The sequence below is a fragment of the Gopherus evgoodei genome, chromosome 2, assembly GCF_007399415.2.
Source record: "Gopherus evgoodei ecotype Sinaloan lineage chromosome 2, rGopEvg1_v1.p, whole genome shotgun sequence".
Lineage (NCBI taxonomy): Eukaryota > Metazoa > Chordata > Testudines > Testudinidae > Gopherus > Gopherus evgoodei.
In genome coordinates, this window is record NC_044323.1 from 64,196,059 (window position 1) to 64,216,412 (window position 20,354).

The 20,354-nt window shown below is 38.1% G+C and overlaps 1 protein-coding gene across 1 annotated transcript in view; it reads right to left on the reverse strand.

Annotated features, from left to right (window-relative positions):
• JAZF1 (JAZF zinc finger 1) overlaps positions 1–20,354 on the reverse strand; it is a 265,415-nt gene that overhangs the window by 127,469 nt on the left and 117,592 nt on the right. The window contains exon 2 of the mRNA XM_030550851.1: positions 5,306–5,378. Within this exon, the coding sequence (XP_030406711.1) occupies positions 5,306–5,378 (73 nt within the window). The remainder of the gene's footprint in view (positions 1–5,305; positions 5,379–20,354) is intronic.

A 20,354-nucleotide genomic window follows, 5' to 3' on the forward strand; every position in this document is an offset into this window, starting at 1 on the left:
TTATGTTAAGAAGGGCATTCACTTATGCCTCGTCTATACCAGGAATTTGCTGCGATTTTAGTCAGTTACTGGTGCAAACCTCTAGATCGTCTAACCCTCTGCAAGCTGAGATTTGCACTGGAGAAGCTTATCCTGCTTTCAAGCAAAGAAAAACTCCAACAGCACAAACAGAAGTTTAGCTAGCCTACTCTTGTGCACTAGTACATCCATGGCTGATAGCTGTAATTGCAGCAGATCTCCTGCAGAGATGAGGCCTGAGCCTCAAATGACTCAGATGACCATAATTTGGGAGCTGCATTAGAAGGTAAGGGAGCTGTGATGCTGGCAGACCAAGTGCCAGCTCATGCCAAGGTCCCCAAGCCTAAATTGTCACATACGTAGCTGGAACCAGTCTGGCTCACCTGTGTGTTAGCACTGTTAAAATGGGTATTAGAATTATAAGAATGTGTTAAGAGTTTATGGCATGTTTGTAAGTTGCTGCATGCATTAATATCGCTTATAATATCTGTATCCTATATTATATGATAACATTTGAGCGTTTGTATTGTAAGCCTCTGTAACTCACCAAACAGGAGACACACATTACCTAGTGTGGAATGCTGGTCTCCAACAGAAGCTATTATCTCATGCACAACAAGGAAGACCCATCAACATCAAACAAATTATTGAGGCACAAAAGACTTTGCTGACTGCTCTTTCCCCCTTCTTCCCCCATCAAAATGAGTCATGCAAGTGAATTCCTTCCATCAGCCTAGTTTGCAGCTCAGAGCTCAAGGGAGGGAAGGGAATAAAAGCACCTTACAAGAAGGAACTGTAACTGTAAGCAGCTTGGACTATGGGAACAGGGATTACTAGGCATAAGCAAAAGATACCAAGTGCTTAACCTGGGTTAGCCCTGACGGCCACAAAGAGCTTATTTATTATAGAAGCTTCTATTACTTTTCAAAACTTAAGACTGAAACTAATTTGTGTGTATATATGTTTACCTGCTCTAATCCTGTAAATAAATCTCATGTTTCCTATTCTAATATAATCAATCTTTAGATAGTATATCACAGGATTGGCCACAAATGTTGTCTTTGGTGTGAGATCTAAAGTGCAATTGACCTAGAGTAAGTGACTGGTCCTTTGGAACTGGAAATAAACTGAATATTGCTACAATACTTGGTGTAAGGGGCCATTTATCACAAAGGTAGGCTCACCTGGATGGCAAAACAGACTGGAGTACCCAAGGTCACCGTCTGCAACTCTGTGTTAAAGCTGCTACAGTGCCTGAGAAGTTTACACTTCATACTTAGTTAGTGAAATCTAAGTATAGAACTCACAACCACTTTCGGGTTTGTGCCCTGGTTCTTAACAGTTTGCCCTGAGTTTGGTACTTGTGCTCTTGAGCCACTGCAGGACAGCTTTATGGGAACATAAAACATTCTACCACCTATATTCCTGAAAAAATAATTTCAGGGATCGGAGGTAGGGTTGGAAGAGGAAGAGAATGGGGAAGAGTGATCTAAAGTAAAAAAAAAACACCATGTTTTAGTAACCCCTTTCCTCTGCTCTCCACTTCTGCTACCATTTTAATGTTATTACAGCAAACACACAAGACATCATACAAATATCCCAAATGTAGGCTGTAGTTATATTTGTGCTGCTCATCACATAATGTGACCTATCAGCAGACAATGTAGCCCGCACGAGTGACTTATCATCCTTTCTTCTTGCCCCTATGCACTCAAAATGTACTGATTTTATAATTCAGCTTTGGCAACCCCACAGCGTTAAGAATTCTTATTTTCTCAGGCTCCATGAGAATGCATGGCCCACACAGAACACAGTGAACATCCAAACCTGCAGAGGAAGATTGTTTTAAGGTCTGAAGCTCACAGCAGGAACCAGGCTAAGTTCTGTTCCACTTTGCAACCATAAAAGCATATTGCATACTATTCAATATCAAACACCATTGAGTACCTGGTGTTTGATATTGAACAGTATGCAACATGCTTATGACATGTAATAGGCTACAAAATCTGAATTCCAAGCCTCGGATAACAAAGCAGAACCCAGCTCTGGAATATGTAGACAGAACGCATGTCTTTTTAGTGCAATGGACACAGCTGTTCCCTTGAGCTGCATATAGCAGGTGGTTCAATGAAACTATTGCTTAAAACAACTCAAAAAAATTAAATGACAGTAGGTTGGCTTGAAATAAAAAAATTAAATAAGGTCTATATGCACAAATGTTAATTACTGAAGCAATTAATCTTTGTTCTACAAAATGATATTGCAAGTGAAACATTTGGGCAAAATAACCACTAACTAAACAGCTTCAATCACACACAATTTAAAAGGAAGACAATCAATTTGAAATTTAGAGTTTAAAGTAGTTTCCAATATTAGACATGATTCTGAAAATACCATTGGCAATTTCTGTGATTTTACAATAACCTTTTCCTAATTTTTAAATGCCTCTGTCACCCAAACACTTATGTACAAAACAAACACACTGGGAGAGGGGGGAATAAAAATCTCTTTCTAACTTTATGTTAATACTACACAAAAATATATCATACAAACCTTTTTGAAGTTAGTGGCAACCCTTTAAATTTTTTTTAAAGAGTAATACCTTCTTCAGGAAGAACAGTAATTTTTCTCATAGAGGAAATCACGCCAATGCCAGTTATTATCAACCACATGTATCTTCTTTTGTCAGGTAAAATAGTCACTCACTAAAACGCACTCCAGTGCTTACTTTCATATACTTCCTCCATTATTTCACTGTCATCCCTCCTCTGGAGCAGAAACTATCCCAAACTGTATAGTGGATTTTAGATGTTTGGGGGGGTGGGGAATCCAACAACAAAAACTAAGATGGGACCAACACACTTATTTCACGTATAATTTAGGCAAGTTTAAACTCAGTGGGTTGGCATTGCAGTCTATTGTCAGTACTTTGCACTGAGATCTAGGGTCAGTCTGCCCAGCCTTATGAGGTTGAGAGCAGTGACAGGCTCAGATTCGTATCTCGGCCTCCACAGAGCAAAGACAGAGATAGAAATTGGCATCCTATCTATCGATACAGATAAGCTCATATAGTACCTGTCTCAAATATATATCTCCCAAGTGACTGGAAAAGAAAAACAAATCCCAAGAATCACTGACTTTTTCTGTAAAAGAAACCCAAACATCCCTAAAACAGCAGCATGGTGATTTACCCAAAATGGGGAAACCTGTTTTAAATGAAGAATGCCACATTGTGTGAGATACTTCATGTATGTTTAGTTAGGGCTAACTTGTGGCTTTACTAAAATCCCTAAATAAGGGGCATTGCTTAGTTGTACTGCCTCGGGAACAGACCAGATCTCTGTCTCACAATATGGCTCTTGGTTCACCCTTCTCTCAGGAGAGATGTAATCTGCACCAGCTCTCTGCCTTGCACAGACTACTTGCCTCTGCTCTGGCTCAGCTCAGCTGTCTGGCACATCAAGGACGGGGAGAGAAAGTCAAGGCTTCATCTGCTCCCCACTCATGCCCTGTCCACCTGAATAGGGTGAATGAAGAGAGGGAGGTGAGGTGAGGCTGTGATGTGAGATACAGCTGGCCATCTAATTCTCCTGCACTGGCATACACCGAGGTTCACAACTGTGCTCTCATTCAACAATTTAAAAGCAAGAGCAACTTTAGGTCTTAAATTTAATGCATCTGGTGACTCTGGCCAGACTTTAAAAAGAGAGAGACACTGGCTGAGGTACATTTTCAAAGCACTAAACAGAGTTTTAGCCAGGAAACTCCCTTTACTGCTTTGAAATTTCACAAGTGCACTCTAGGGAGTGACTCTTTCCAGGAAGCAACAAGATTATAAAAGTAAATTCATATTCCAATGCCCAGCATCTTGCAAAATATTTATTTTTAATTATTCCAAATTATTGACAAAATGAACTGAATGATGATCAAGTGATTAAAAAGCCTGGAGCCTTTTAAAGAGAATGAAAATAAAGTGGCTCATTTCAGGCCTTCCCCACTTACTATCTCCTAAAAAGAGACTGCAGAGCAAGCACATACTAATAGTAAACAACAACAAAACTTTGCACATGTTATACACAGCACCTTTCATTAGAGAACATCAGAGTGCTTTCAGTTCTTTTAAGTAGGTCTCACAACACCTTTGAGAATTAGGAACTATTACAACATATCCATCTTATTGATGGGAAAATCAAGTCACAGAGAGGTAACATGATTTAATGATTTGCATATGCTCTAGACACAAATCAGTGGGAGAATACAAAATACTTGACTCCTAGTCCCTTGCTGTAACAACTTCAGTCGGAAGGTGCAATTCCCAGATTGGGCAGATATCCATGCACTAACTCTGCTCAAGCTAATGTGTTAAAAATAAAAGTGTGGCTGCAGCAGCATGGGTTAGCTACTCGAGTACAACCCTGTCAAAGATCCTAAGTACATTCGTGGGTGGCTAGCCCAAGCCACTGCCTGTGCTACCACAGCCACACTGCTATTTTTAGTGCACTAGCTGGAACAGAGCTAGCACATACATTTCTGTTCTAACTGGGAATTACAACAGTGTACACATGCTCCTAAATAACAACACCTCACAGAGGACTGTTTAATAATCCACCCATATAAATTAGACTTCAGTCATGGAATTACAAAAGCTGATAATGTCCAGGCCATGTATTCATGTCGGCCCTGATTCTACACATGCAGGCAGACGCTTACCCCTGAAGAGAAAATTTCTGAAGTCAATAAGGCTTAGACTGCAGTATTAGTCCATTAATTGGTAGGACCCTTTTCCCTCCACCGCTTTTAGTCTCCGCATGTTCACTATATTTTCTCATAGAAAGGGTGTGTCTTTACAAAGACTTATGCAAGCCGACATGCCAAAAACATGCTAGCTTTAAAAAGGCTTCTCTTGCCAGCTGCAAATGAAGTGACATTATAGATTTTTTTTTAAAAGCATACCAGTTTGCAACCATCTCCAACTAGGCATTTTGATTAAACTAAATATATTCTGTTACAGACATTTTAACACAGAATATTTTAAAACACTTGTTCTGTACAATATAGGTCTTAACATAAAAGGTTTAATTCTCAGCCCAGGGTATCAAGATGATCAGACATCCAGTAAACTATGTAAATATTTTCAGAAGTTAGCAAACATGCAGTATAAAATTTTAAATAAAGTAAGAAGTGTGTAAGTATGTGCACTGTTCTGGTATATATAATATGCACATATATTGCTGCCTGTCAGGGTAAACCATAGTAGGTCATATTTACAATTGAAAAAAATGCTTACCTGTTAATGTAACTTAGAGCAACATATGTTGGCTGTTGTAGTTCTTGTTTCTCTAACACACGTGGGTCTGTATCTGTAATAAAAATACAAGTATGAATTTGCTATATTTGCACTGAAATATAGGAGTCTATAAGCAACATATCTGAAGAAGAAAAATGTAAAGTACCGTAGCTAAACCCCTTCTTAGAATAAGCTCAGAGCAGCACAATCATTTGTTCATTCATTCATAAAGAACAAGATATTGCATTACTTTTCAAGGAAATTCCAAACATCAACAGTGATATCATTTCCATCTGTCATACAAACATCATAATCCCTCTCATAAATATTAGTTTTCATTGCTTATAGTAACAATATTGGCATCATTTCCATGGTTTACACTGTTAAAAATTAAATAAAGTCAAGAATTAAAGATTTCTTTTAAGACATTTCTAAACTTGATCAACAAACTGTGACACTTTACAAAGGGATCAGTTTTCACAAACAACTATCTGTTGAGGTTCATCACCTATTTACCTCTGCACACAAATTCTGCTTCTTCTCCTACCCTAGGTGTGTTATTTTCTAACTCTTTTAATCAGAAATGCACATGAAAGTACACATGTAGCAAAATATATGCCCAGCAGAGGATTGCCCCTCAGAAGCAGAGAAGCAAGCATTCGTCAGTTCCCACTAACACTGACTTTACCGTTCAAGAATGAACTGTACCTGGTTTTATGCACTAGTCTTGTTCAATTCAACTTTGCTTTTATCTACACAAAGAAGCAGTCTTAGTCCATGTTGCTGAAATGAAGAAAGAGCATACACAGTTTTAAAAAACCAAAAAGTACTGTAAGAAAAAACAGGATAATCTTGATTTTAAGTGTGGCCTCATGTTCCAATAGAGACCTTTTAGAAATGAATAACAAGAATGGTTTTAAAAAGCTTCCAGCACAAAAGGTGTATCATGCGTATGAACATTACTATGCTGTCATTATCACAAACTGTACGTACGTCTTTAACAGCAATTCCATGGACAACTTATGTTTCCTAACTATGAAGAATGCAGACTGTTTTACTAAATAGCTCTCTATAGTACTGCTGGTATCCATCTTTCATTTCTCACTGGAAAGAATATTGTCAACACTCTTGCAATATTCTAGACTGAACCTATTTTCTCCACACAACTTTAAGCGATGTTATTTTTCAAAAGTTTATTTCTCTAATACTTGTCATATGTGCTTTTGAGCTAGTCAGCAGCATCTGTATTCTATTTAAAAACATTCCGATAATAATCTCAGGCCCCAATTCTTTAGCCCTACTCAGGTAAAACTTCCATCAAAAGGAATGTCAGTTTTTAACTGAGGAATACAAGATTATTCAGTTCTCAGTTCTAGTCAATTAACATTTTGTTTAATGAGTGCAGTCACTCCTGGGCTGCCATAAAGCTTAAGAATAATTCAAAAAGACTTCCCCTGGCCACCCAGATTTGTTCCATGGCAACTCAGACTCTTAAGTTTGACAACATACTTCACCAACACGCCCATACATAGATAGAAACTTACAATGACAACGTATTTGATTGAGCAGGTTTAGAGAACAGTCACATATACATACATAGTGTCAAGCAGATCAATAGCCTGTAGCCAATTACTTTTTAACAGGAAACAGACCTTTTCTTATGTCTGAAAAGCAGTTGCAGACTACAGAGATTACAGCGATCACCAACACACAGTGCGCTGGACTGCTCTAACTGAAGATAGTGACAAATCAGTTATCTTATATGTTATCTTTATGCTCCACTCAACCAGGAATGGCAGGCTCAAACACAAAAATCTCTCTTATATGTGCCTTTGCATTACCGTGAGACCTCCATTCATTTAGCAAACCAAGCACGCAACCTGCGTCATGATGAACTCTGTTAGATTTACATCTTTGTGGTTCAAGGTCTACCAGGGGTCTGCCTTCATGCAGAATGTCTGCAGATCATTATCCCCCGTCGGGGTCATCCTAAAACTGCTTCAACCCAAGTTTAGGCATCTGTCGCTAAATAACTGCAGCTTCCCTAATCCAGTTCTTAACTTGGATTAACCTTCATCAACAATGAACAGTCTCTGTGACTGAATGAGGCGACTTTGGGGCTGGTTTCAGTCAGAGCGCTACATGTATATGTGGGAGAGAGGGGCTAACGGAAAAACTTTATAGTGGAGTGTCCACCACCTATTTGCTTTATGGGAGCAGCTCCCCTTAGCACTGACTGAAGATAAGAAAGCCCACATGACGTTCATCTTGATATGTCAGAACACAGTGTGGGAAACTGTTTACCTAACATCTGCGCACAGGACAGATCAAAACTGAACCCTCAGATCACTGTTTGTAGCATTCTTGTAGCATCTTTTATTGGACTAACTTCTGGTGGTGAAACAGACAAGCTTTCGAGCTACACACATTCTATTCACAAATTGTCTAGGAACAGGTAGCAAAGGTCTCATATTATAGTATCAAACTGATTTCAAAATGTCTTCAGTGAATGATATTTTGGTTTGCTAATCATTTGGTAATTACACTTCACACACAGTGCGGTGTTGGGCTATATACAAGTCATGAAGTATTCCTTCTGTTCTCTGGTTGGATGACATACATAACTCACCAAAAAAGCAAATGATATACTGTGAAATTTGTAATTACTTTAAAAACTGCTTTTGCATTTGCACTTCTAAAGCTTGAGACCTTGAATGTATGCATAAAGAGAAACACAACAGGGTAATAAATATGGTCAAGCTAAAATTCACTTTCAAATTTAAAGTTCCAAAAATGTTTTCCACTAGACTAATGAAAACCACATTCACTTTTCTAAATATTTATTTGTTCCTATAATAATGTAACTTACTTGCATTTAGCACTTCTTATCAGAGACTCTCCAAGCACAATTATTTATTGGCTTTTGGGGTGGAGCTTTAAAGCTTTAATGGAGGGTGAAGCTGTGGGAATAACAGAAGCAGTTGCTGCTGTCTTCTGAGCTTTTGGATACTTCTCTGTTTCACTCCTCTGAACAGCTTTCACTCCAGCCTCACAGTACTTGGTTCTGCAAGACTACAACTAACTATTCTCTCACCTCTCCTGCCTTTGTTCCAGCAACATGGAAAGAGATAAGACAAGACACAATGGGGGTAGTTTAATAATGCTGCAATTTTATTCACTTAACATATCTGGGGACTACTCGGCAATAAATCATATGGTGCAGGTCATAATTTTTTTCTTAATTGCTTCCATTTATTTGGAGGAGGGCTGTCATCCACCCTCTCCTTTCCCACTCTGGGCACAATCAGCCCATTGCTGAGACCCCACTGTTCTCCTTTCATATGCAGGTTCAGAGGGATGGGGAAAACAGGGAGGGAGGACTGTCTCCCTGCTGTTCCAGATGTTAGGAACCCCAACCCCCTTATTCTAGCTTCCTTAGGGGATGTCTCCCCTAAATCCACTTCCAACTCCTGTTTATCAGGGAACTGTGTCCCTCTGTAATGAGTAGCCACAAAGGGTACCTGCCACATTTGATATCCACTAAGTTGCAACATCTTGACCTAACCTTCTTATCTACCTTACCAGGTCCCCGACCTGAGAAAAAACCTGCCCCACCATAGCCAATCTAGCAGTGAAGAACAAATGCCTTATCGGCCCTAAAGAAAAAAAGGAGACTAGTGCAAGACCACAGCAGATCACAAAATCCAGTCCTACTTAATCCCATGGTTGGGAGCGTGCTACTGATTGATGAGAGAGAGAGATCCTTTTAGAGTACATCAGATATAAGTACCCTCACCCAGGTGAGTTGGTGCCCGCAGCTTGTCTGGTCATTCCTTGTTCTCCTTTGGGCGCCACTCAGGTAAGTCTGCTCCTCTTTCCCCTGCCTTGTAATGCAGCAGGGATCATGAAAGGAGCCCTGTCCTGTTTTTCCCACTGCCCAGACAAAGAATTACCACATGCAGTTGTGGTACGCACTATTATGTCACAGGGCTGGTCTTCACTATCGGGGAGATCAACACTGCTCCAATCAATGCAGTGGGTGTCGATTTAGTGGGTGTAGTGAAGACTCACTAAACTGACAGCAGAGTGCTCTCTGGTTGACTACGGTACTCCACCTTTCAGAAAGGAGTAAGGCAAGTCGACCAGAGAGTGTCTCCCATCCAGGCAGCGCAGTGAAGACACAGGGGTAAGTTGACCTAAGCTACGACAACTCCAGCTACATTATTCATGTAGCTGGAGTAGCATAACTTATCCCAATACTGAAGACTAGTCCGTAGTCTTGAACCCTATTAGCTATTTACTCATTCCTTACCCCTGACTTCCTCTCCATGCCCATACCAGTACTCTTTCCCCGCAACGTCCCTTCCTCTCATGCTCCCTTCACACATCTCATTTTCATTTCTTTATCTCCCTTTCTCTCCTCCCACTTTCATCTAGTGACCAGATGTCCCAATTTTATAGGGACAGTCCCGATTTTTGGGTCTTTTTGTTATGTAAGCTCCTATTCCCCCACCTCCATCCTGATTTTTCACACTTGCTGTCTGGTCACCCTACTTTCATCCCACCAATTTCTCATTCCCCCCTAAAATTGTCAATGCAGTTATTGAACAAGATAAAATAAGAAAAACATTATATAGATGTGTATAAACACCAGTCAACATTTGCACATGACAAACCTAAGGTATCCCATTAATTTTTACTCTGCTAACCCTTGTATTTACTTCCCCTATTCCCTCTGACTTTTAGTGCCCTGCTTTAACTACAGATAGTGTCTATTTTATTTTATATTTCTATCCATTTAGTGGATAGCACTAGCAGACTTTGGGGCAAATAATGAATATATGCTATTATTTAGTAGTAATTATTAATTAAAAACTATTTTTACCTAAGTGAGCTGTGAATTATTATACCCATTTTACAGCTGGATGAACTGAGGTAAAAAGAGATTAATTGTCCTACTCAAGATTAAAGAGCAAGTTAGTGGCAATGCCTGGGACCAAAGCCATAAACCATGACTCCGAGTCCCCTGCTCTCTTTCAGTCTCTCTTCCCAAAGGCATTCACACAGATATTCAAATGGATGATATTTAGAAAACAATGTGAAATAACTAACATAAATATTGCCCAAAGTTAAATTAATAGTTCGGATCCCTGTGTTTCCGACATGATATAGATTGTATTTGTGGTGTGACAGGGAAAATATTACACATACTCAAATGGTAAAACAGATCTGTGTAGTCTGAAAAAGAAATATAATTATATTTCTATATATATAAATGGCTATATAAAAATACTCAGTCAACGTTTCCTTAAGTTTCTGCAGGCTAGTAGTACAAAGTTGCCTAAACAGTTTTCTATGGAACACATATAGAGTTAAATGTATCTGCAGGTGACGAATCTTCAATATATCTCACTGCAAGCATCCACAAATCAGTGCACACAAAAAGCTGCAGGAATTGATCAGTTGTTGGTCCGTACAAGTATCACTTTAACCACCTGCTTCCTGAGTTATTAGTGTGTGGTACTAATGACTCACTATTTTACTGCGTTCATTAATTATATAGTGAAGCTCTTTAGATTCAGTAGAACAAAGCTTCACTTCCCAACTGCAAAATATAAGTCACTTTCATTATTTCTTCTCTCTCACACAATGCAATATGCATCACTGAAGACATTTTATAGCATCAGGAGAGCAGCAATAAGCAGTTTTTGTAGCACAGCTATTTACTCTACAGTTCTCTTTCTCTCTCACACATCCCCCCCACAGTACTAGGTTTTCTAATGAACAATTCAAACAAGGGAACTTCTTCACTTCACTTTATATTGCATTGTTACTCTGCCTGTACACAGCTTTGCTATAAGCGATGGAACATAAAGCTAATTAAAATAAAACAAAACGTACAGCTACCCAGATGCTACTCTGCTTTGTTTGGTTATGCCACTGTTAAAACTTGAACATCGACTAAAACAGTCATCAGATGATCAACTTTGGTAAATAATAGGATGTGAACACTTAAATTTTTCATGCCAATATGCCCTGTTTTAAACTGGCAAGGAGACAAGAAGTGTCAGCATTTAACGAATCTGGTCTTCCAAGACTGTAAATAACTATACTACACCATCTTTATATGGCTGTTGTAGGAAGCCAAGCTTTTTCAGTGGAGCATGTTATAAAAAATGAATCACTGATTAGAGCACCAAGTTCCAATGTTACAAACAAACACAGTCTACAGTTTCAGACTAGCAGCCGTGTTAGTCTGTATCTGCAAAAAGAACAGGAGTACTTGTGGCATCTTAGAGACGAACACATTTATTTGAACACAAGCTTTCATGGGCTAACAGAAGAAGTGGGCTGTAGCCCACGAAAGCTTATGCTCAAATAAATTTGTTAGTCTCTAAGGTGCCCCAAGTACTCCTGTTCTTTTTACAGTCTACAGTATTCTTTTAAAAAACTCAGGATGCAACTTTGTTTCAATAAGTGAAACAAACAAAATTCCAAAAGCTCACCATGCCACATTGTCTACATATAATTTTCACTAATGCCAATTATATCCTTTTCTTTCACATGAACATTTTAGCATAAAATAAACGCTATTATAGTTACTAATTTTGGGTATGGCTACACTTACAGCTGTGCAGCGCTGGGAGTTACAGTTGTCTTCGTACAGCTGTGTAGGGAAAGCGCTGCAATGTGGCCACACTGACAGCTACAAGCGCTGCAGTGTGGCCACATTTGCAGCATTTGCAGCGCTGCTGGGAGTGGCTGAACAGCATTCTGGGACACCTCCAAATATATCTGGAGGCCAATTACAGCGCTTTTGGTGGCCACACTGGCGGAGCAGCGCTGCATCACCAGCACTGCAATCGTTATACCCCAGGCAGAGCAGGGGTACAGCCAGTGCTACAGCCAGGGAGATGCAGTGCTGTATGTGCCTTGCAAGTGTGGGACGGTGAGTAAGTTGCAGTGCTGTAAACCCACCACCAGCGCTGCAACTCTCCAGTGTAGCCAAGCTCTTTATGTTCATGTACTATTCTTAAATATAGAGTCAGTTTTTAATCAGGTATACACCCGATAAAGATCAGACAGTTTTGATAAGAAAATTTAATAAAGTTTATTTAAAAAAAAAAAAAGCCAAAGTGACTACTGGCTTTATTCTCCACAGCCTTTTACCTTATGTAATTATTGACACTGATGTAAGAGGGGTGAAAAACACTATCTAAATTACAATGTGGCATTTTACTCCCACTTTGCATTCCTTTCTAACACAAAACAAGCGGTGAAGAATTAGGCACAATTGTTAGCAGTGAACTGAATAGCAGCAGTCCACTGAGCCAGAGCCTTTCACCTCTAGATCTTAGTTTCAAATCCAACCTATGTTGTTACCTGAAAACTTTTAAAGAGGCCTTTAAAATGCATGGATCATCTTAATCCAGTTCCTAGTGATCAGGTGCTCTTATTACAAAACTATTACTAGTTCTAGTACTATTTGTGATAGTCTGAGAAAAAAGACTAATGGCTGAATGTGGTGAAGACTGAACTATTCTTTCACTTCATAGAGGTAATCTTTCCAGAGTAGGATTGAGTATGCTGTCAGACCAGTGGTGAGAAAGCTTGCACTGTCAGGGCCTATGTTATACCAGTTTTGCATTAGCAGATGACCTTAAGCAAAGATCATCAAAGCTGGGTGCCTAAAGTGTGGTACATGAATCCATATTCAGGTGAAAAGCAAGTTGCCCAATTTTCAAAGGTGCTTATCATCTGTAACTCTTATTGACTTCAGTGGAGTTGCATCTATTGCCTGTCTTTGAAAAAAAAAAATCAGGCCACTAATTTAGGCCCCTAATATTAAGTTTCAAAGCTGAGTCTTATCTCCAGAGCCAATCATTCCATCCTATTACATGAGCACTAAATTCACAACAACAGAATCACAAAATATTTGCAGGATTTTTAGAATAACTATTTCTATGTTTCTAATAAATCTTAGAGAATGTGGACATCTCCCCAATATTTACAAAAGAAAAAAATAAAAATCCTGGGTGCGATTTTCAAAAATAGCTAAATAATGGAAACACTGACTTTCAATGGGACTTGCGCTCCTAAGTCACTTAGGGACTTATGAAAATCAACTCCCTAACACAAAATCAAAACAGATGCACAACATACTATTATTAGGTTCTCAAAGGTCCCCAAATTCCCGATAAACTTCATTTGAAGAACATTCATGCACATATTACCACCTACACACCATCCAGCATCAGCTCTTAGAGTGTCTGTGTTGTATGTAACTTGGTATTTCACTTCACCTTAAAAACTGGCTGATACAAATCAGCTCATTAATTATAACTAACCTTCCCTAGACTCTAGCTTACTTCAACTAATGTATGCCAAAAAAATTTTTTTTTGAATTCAAAATAAAAGTCAACATTTTTTATACAGTGATAACATCTGAGAAACAAGAACCTTTCCTTGTTGTGTCATATAAAAATATATAGTTTCTTGATGGACACTGCAAAGGTATCTGTCAATTCAGAGAACATAAGTAGAAGCAAACCTATGATCTATTCTTATATCAACAGAATAATTAATGAACAATACAATCTCCCTCCCTCTGCCTGTCTTTTTTTATTTATACTGTAAGCTCTCAGGCAGGGACTAAGCCTTCTCTATATGGAAATTTGAGATGAATTAAATAATTTTGTGAAGTTAAAACACCTGAAAGCCCATTTAGCTCCTACATGGATGCTCTCATTCTGAAATAAATGGCTTTAGTTGGTTTCAGCTTAACCCATGTCTTCAGTACAGGAACTATAGTGGCATAGCCATACCACTGTAGCTATGCAGCATAACTCCATAGCGTAGAAACAGCTTACAGCAACAGAAGGGCTTTTTTTTTTGCTGTAGGAACACCACCTCTCCAAGTGACAGTAGCTTCCGTAGACTTAATTGCGCCTACGCTAGGGGTTAAATCGGCATAGCTACAATGGGCAGGGATGTGGATTTTTCACTGCCCCTACATTTTAAGTGTAAACCACCCTACACTTAAACCGAAGTCACTTTACTTTTGAATGAGAACACCGAGGTAGGGGTTTAAATGTGCTTAAACTTAACTGATCTATGTTAACTTCACAGGTTCAGTTAATTCATCTTAACTTACCAGAGTGTCCCCATTCGGACATGTTCTTACTATGTTTCTACAGACCCTAGCATATAGAGCTATAGAGCTCTGACTGAAGCCTCTAGATGCTAATGTAATACAAAATCCTTATTAATGATTCCATGCTTACTGGTGGCTCAGCAACAGAACTGACCAGCTCACTGGGCATTTTCTGATTTTTGTACATAAAAACAGAATAAAAGAAATAAAACAGAAGATTTATGAATCTTTTATCAGTTAACCTCTATTTGATTTATTTGTGACAATATATAATAAAATCAGATACTGTATCAGAAACATTACAGTGATTCTTAAGCTGCTGACAACACTTGGACGTACTATGAAAAAAATCATCAGGTAAAATTATGGCTTTTATGATCATTTTAAATCTTTCAAGATCATGCTTTTAGCTTAATTATTGCACGCTAATAATTGGCCATACTACTCCTTGGGCTTGAACAATGTAACTAAAAGTAACCTTTGGAGCTGTCATGTTATCTTCAAACAGGCAATTAAAGTGAAAAATGAGAATGTGCATAACTTTCCAGCATTGTCTATTATATATAAATAACACTACGTACAAACAAGGGCGAGACAGTGGGATTCAACCCAAACATTTATCAGCTCAGTCACATCTTCATTTGTTTGCTTTAAAAATACACTCTCCAGTCATTTTCTGTCCTATAACTGTGGTGTTCTGCTGCCATGAAAAGAGTTCTTTATTTTCTATTTACAAATTAAAAGGACTTTCCCTCCCACAGCACAAAAGCCTTTGGGGGTTAATTCATATCTTGAAGTACAGTAGAATGCTATTATTTGAACTTAGGCTGTAACAAATATGCCTAGATAACCACAGAATCATAGAAATGGAAGGGATTTTGAGAGGTCATCTAGTCCAGTCCCCTGCACTCGTGGCAGGACTAATTATCTAGACCATCCCTGACAGGTGTTTGTCTAACCTGCTCTTAAAAAAATCTCCAAAGGAGGAGATTCCACAACCTCCCTAGACAATTTATTCCTTAATCACCCTGACAATTAGGAATTTTTTCCTCATGTCCAGCCTAAACCTCCCTAGCTGTAATTTAAACCCATTGCTTCCCATTCCTATCCCCAGAGGTTAAGAAAAACAATTTTTCTTCTTCCTCCTTGTAACAACCTTTTACATTCTTGAATACTGTTATGTCCTCTATCAGTCTTCTCTTTTCTGGACTAAACAAACCCAATTTTTTTCAATCTTCTCTCATAGGTCATGTTTTCTAGACCTTTAATCATTTTTGTTGTTCTTCTCTGGACTTTCTCCAGTTTGTCCACATCCTTCCTGAAATGTGGCGCCCAGAACTGGACACAATACTCAAGTTGAGGCTTAATCAGCGTGGAGTAGAGCAGAATTACTTCTCGTATCTTGCTTACAACACTCCTGCTAATACATCCTAGAATGTTGTTTGCTTTTTTGCAACAGCATTATACCGTTGACTCATATTTATCTGTCGGTCCACAATGACCCCGCAGTACTTCTTCCTAGCCAGTCATTAACCACGAGTTAATGGACAGGGGATCGTGCTACTGATTTGTTTCTACATTTGCAAGAAATTTGAATTGTAGGGATTTGAGTTATCAGAATTTAACAGCAGTTGGTCACTTTAATTTGGGTTAGTACACCCCTCTTTTTATTACATCTTAGCATCTAAATACAGTGGTGATTGGTGACTTGTATGCAAGTGCATATATATAAATATAAATAATATAATAAATACACAAATTACACACATGCACACACATCTTAGATAAATGGAAAAAGTACACAAATCATGAAGAAAATCCCTATGTCTAAGAAGATCCACATACTTTATATGTAGTGGACATTGGTTCTACACTGGTGTACAGTAACTCCACTTTACTTACTCTTGATTTGCATCAGTTTACACTCTCACTGGGCTTGAGACATCTCTCATTTATAGAAAGAAAAAAACCACTATGATAATTTTTATTTTAAAAAGTAAAATACATAGGAAAATAAGCTTTAATAAAATAGCAGGGGGTGACTGTGATTCATTAATATAAGAGTATATGTTATGACTTCAACTCCCTAGTAATATTCCCAGCATTCATATCTGAGATTATTATAATAGGTTACTGCAAGCTACCTATTTACTATTTTCCACTCAAATAAAAGGTAACTGTTGGTAACTAGCTGCAAATATACATATGTCACATATCGATGTCTTCATGATCTTTCAGATGTAGCTAGCTGCAAGAGCACTTCATATGCTATGATTTTCCACTTACGTTAATTAGTTTTTATTTGAAGCCGATAATTATTGCTGTAACACAAGGCAGTAATTAATGGCTACTATGAGTGGATAAAATATTCATTAATCAAGTCAACAGACAAGAGACCTGCAGAGTATTGCAAAGGTCCTTACAGAAGGAGAAAAATGAATCTGCTGGGACTTTATTTAAAAAAAACCAAATACAAGTTAAACCTATTCAGTCAAAAAGAGTTCAAAAGGTTTAAATCAAATGTGCAACACAACCAATTAATGATGATATCTCAGATTATATTGGGGACTTGCATCAAACTCCACAACTGTATTCTTGTATAGGTGTTGCAGGAAACTACTTTTATTAAAATCACCAAGCTTCACCTATTAGCTTAACTCCAAGAAATTTTATCCTTACAAGATGTTACTGAAAAGTATTTAAAAAAAAAAGAAAGGAGAGCTACTCTCATCACCTTCCAAAAAAAATAAGCAAAGAAAACAAAATTCATCTAATTTTGGCACTCTCTAAAAAGGTCAATAACTGAATTAAAATTTGTTTTGTTCCAACTGTGCTATCAGCATTTTCAGTTGTCCCTCCGTCCCCCGTCCTCCCCCTGCTATACAGATTCACTTTAGGTGCTGAAACACAAACAGATTAAACAGGCCATAAAGACTAATTTACTCAAAATGAAAAAAAAATGAATCTCCCAGATTATTTTTAAGAAGTCAAACATATAATTTCAGGCTATTGTGTTATCCCATAATAAAACTGCATCTAGTTTTCTCGCTTTCTCTTCTGAAACAAATATGCATCCACAAGCCTCTCTTTTTATCCCATTTGGAGACAAGTTCTCTGGGTGACTGGGCGAGAGGACTTCTACTTTCCCCACCCTGCCAATTCTTCTATCCTCAACAAACATACCTTTTCCCCACCTTCTAAAACCCTACATCATGCCCAAATATCTTTCCAACTTACAGACACAAAGTGATAGTTTTAGGCACTGGTCTTTATGGCAGGTTCCTCTGCTACCACTGGACAGCTGGCCCTGCCCAAACAAAGCCCAGTCCTGCCAACAGATTCATGTGGGTAGACCCTTGCAGTACCCCACATAATTCAGTGGGAGTCTACCCAAGCAGAGCCAGAGGGAGGACAGGGGCCAAAAATGGTTTTCATATAACTTTGACCACCTCTATTCTTGATTTACAAATTTTTTGCCATGTATCATTTGTGTTTTTAAAATCAAGCATGAAAGAGAAGGGAGGGCACAGAATAAGTCAAACAATGATTACTAAAATGAGTATCAGGACTCTCAATCTAGGATAAACAATTTTTAAAGCCCTTCATTTCTGGTTTTTAACAATTTTTACCAAAAATTTTCAAGGTTACATAAAAGCTATTATTCAATTTTCACCTGAATTTTGGACCACTCAAGTACATGAAAATACCAATTTTGTTAAACAAATGAAATACATTACATTAGATAGACATGTTTATGTTAACAATAAATTAGTTTAAGTGTATATGTGAGACTGTTAAGGCTACATAGTGGAAGATACATCACATATGCACGTGTGTGCATGCCTGTGTATGTTCTGTTAATACACAGTTCATGAAATACCACAACATAAACTGCTTTTACTTGCAATACTCTTACTTTTCTCTGTTTGCTTCTTTTTTTCATCCTCCCACCCCCCAATATTAACCTGAATATTTACACAGATTTTGCACCAATTTTCATATATTTTTAAAATTTTGTAACAAACATTGAAATTCCTGGGACATTTCAAACAAAATACAAACCAAAAATGAAGATCCTTGACAATTTTGCATAGAACAGGCAATTATTTCACCACAGCTGGTCCTCGTATTAAAAAAAATACAAAATTTATAGGCTTTGGGTTTTTAATTATTATTGCTCAACTACTCAAATGCTTGTCGTAGCCTAGTTTTAATAATGTCTCAAAAGTCTGGAATAAATAAAACAATATCATTTTAAGTAAAAGTTCAAAATATACCTCTTGACAGTTCTGAGGTCTGAGGATTTAATTCCCAAAAATATTAATGATTTCCAGGAGTTAAAATAATGTAATTATATCCCAACTCCATGGCCAACCAAACCACAAACTGGACTTCAGTGGTACATATTTCATTTGCAATGTCACGAGATCTTCATTTTGGACTATCAACATAGCACTAAATCTCGAACTGTCATTGAAAATAGGCCACTTCTAATTTTGGCTTGCAGCACTGTAAAATGAACTGCGAAAGGCAGCTAATATTTCAAATGTTAAATCTCTCCATCTCTCCCTGAATCAAAAACAGAAAGCTTATTGACAGAAAGTATTTACTGTACACAAACACATATGCGAACAAAAACAAAAAAAAAAAGAGTCTTCAGTGCATTGGAAGAAAACTTAGTACATACTTTACTCTTGACTCAAGAAAGTTGACATGGGGGCTAGCCTACTGTAAGTGCTCTGCATGGTCTTGCGGGAAGCTCAGATTGGACTCCTAGTCCTGATTTCTCACTAGCAGGGGGTAGAAGTGCTGTGAACTCAGCATGCTCCTGTGAGGAGAGCCTTGCATCATGCCATACCAACCCCTCCAGCCAATGTAGGAACTGTATAGATGTACTCTGGGGAAGTCCCATCGAGAAATATGGTGATTGTAATATGAGAAGGTAGGGAACAAAGAAAACTTTGTGGAAACCAAGCTGGATCTGTGGATGTCAATGCCTGTTTGGTCAGCAAACTCACTTAGACACGCTATATGCAAGTTTCCAATCACTGCACACATATTACTCTCATTCATAACCAGAGACGAATGTACTTCAATCAACTTTTAGTGGACCTAACCCTTTTGTAGGCCTGACTACATATTTTACCACAACCACCACCATGTCAGACCTGAGGCTAAACACAACTCCAAATCTGTCATCACAATTGCCCATTAAATTCGGAGATCTGAGTCTACTGCTGTTATAAATAAATAAATAAAACAAACAAACCAGTGACTTAATTCCCCGTCTTAATTTTTTTTTTAAGCAGCAAAAGATGCCAATAGAAACTCTTGTGGTTTATTCATTCTGTACTGTTACATATTAGAAGAAATCCCTTGCTGTCAGAAAACAAAGAAATTAAAAGAACTGATTTAAGTTAGGCTATATTAAAAAAAATACATATCCTGCAGTACCTGTTAAAAAGTTTCACTATTCATTCATTGGGACAGCAACTACCTTTTGCTAGTTAGAACAGAACTTCAAGTGGTGTAAATTGTTATATCTCCATTGAAATCAAGGGACAAGATCTGTCTCTGTGTTTGTAGAGCACTTAGCAAAAGGCAGACAGCCCTTTGAAAAATGATGATGTTGGTTTTCTAGAATGTAAGCATCTTCGACCCTGGTTCTTGAAAAAGTAGATTCTCTCTCTGTGGATTTGTAAGCAGGCGCGCAGGGGGGGAATATAGAGCATTTCACTTTTAGGTTACCAGGTCAAGTCAAGATCGTATCACTAACAGCTGAAAATCATTACCATCTGACAGCTCTTTCGTGTCTCGTGTAAAATGATTTGGTGGTCTCCATTCAGCTCCTAGTGGACAGGAGTTTACAGGGAAAGTCCACCCTATACCTTGATC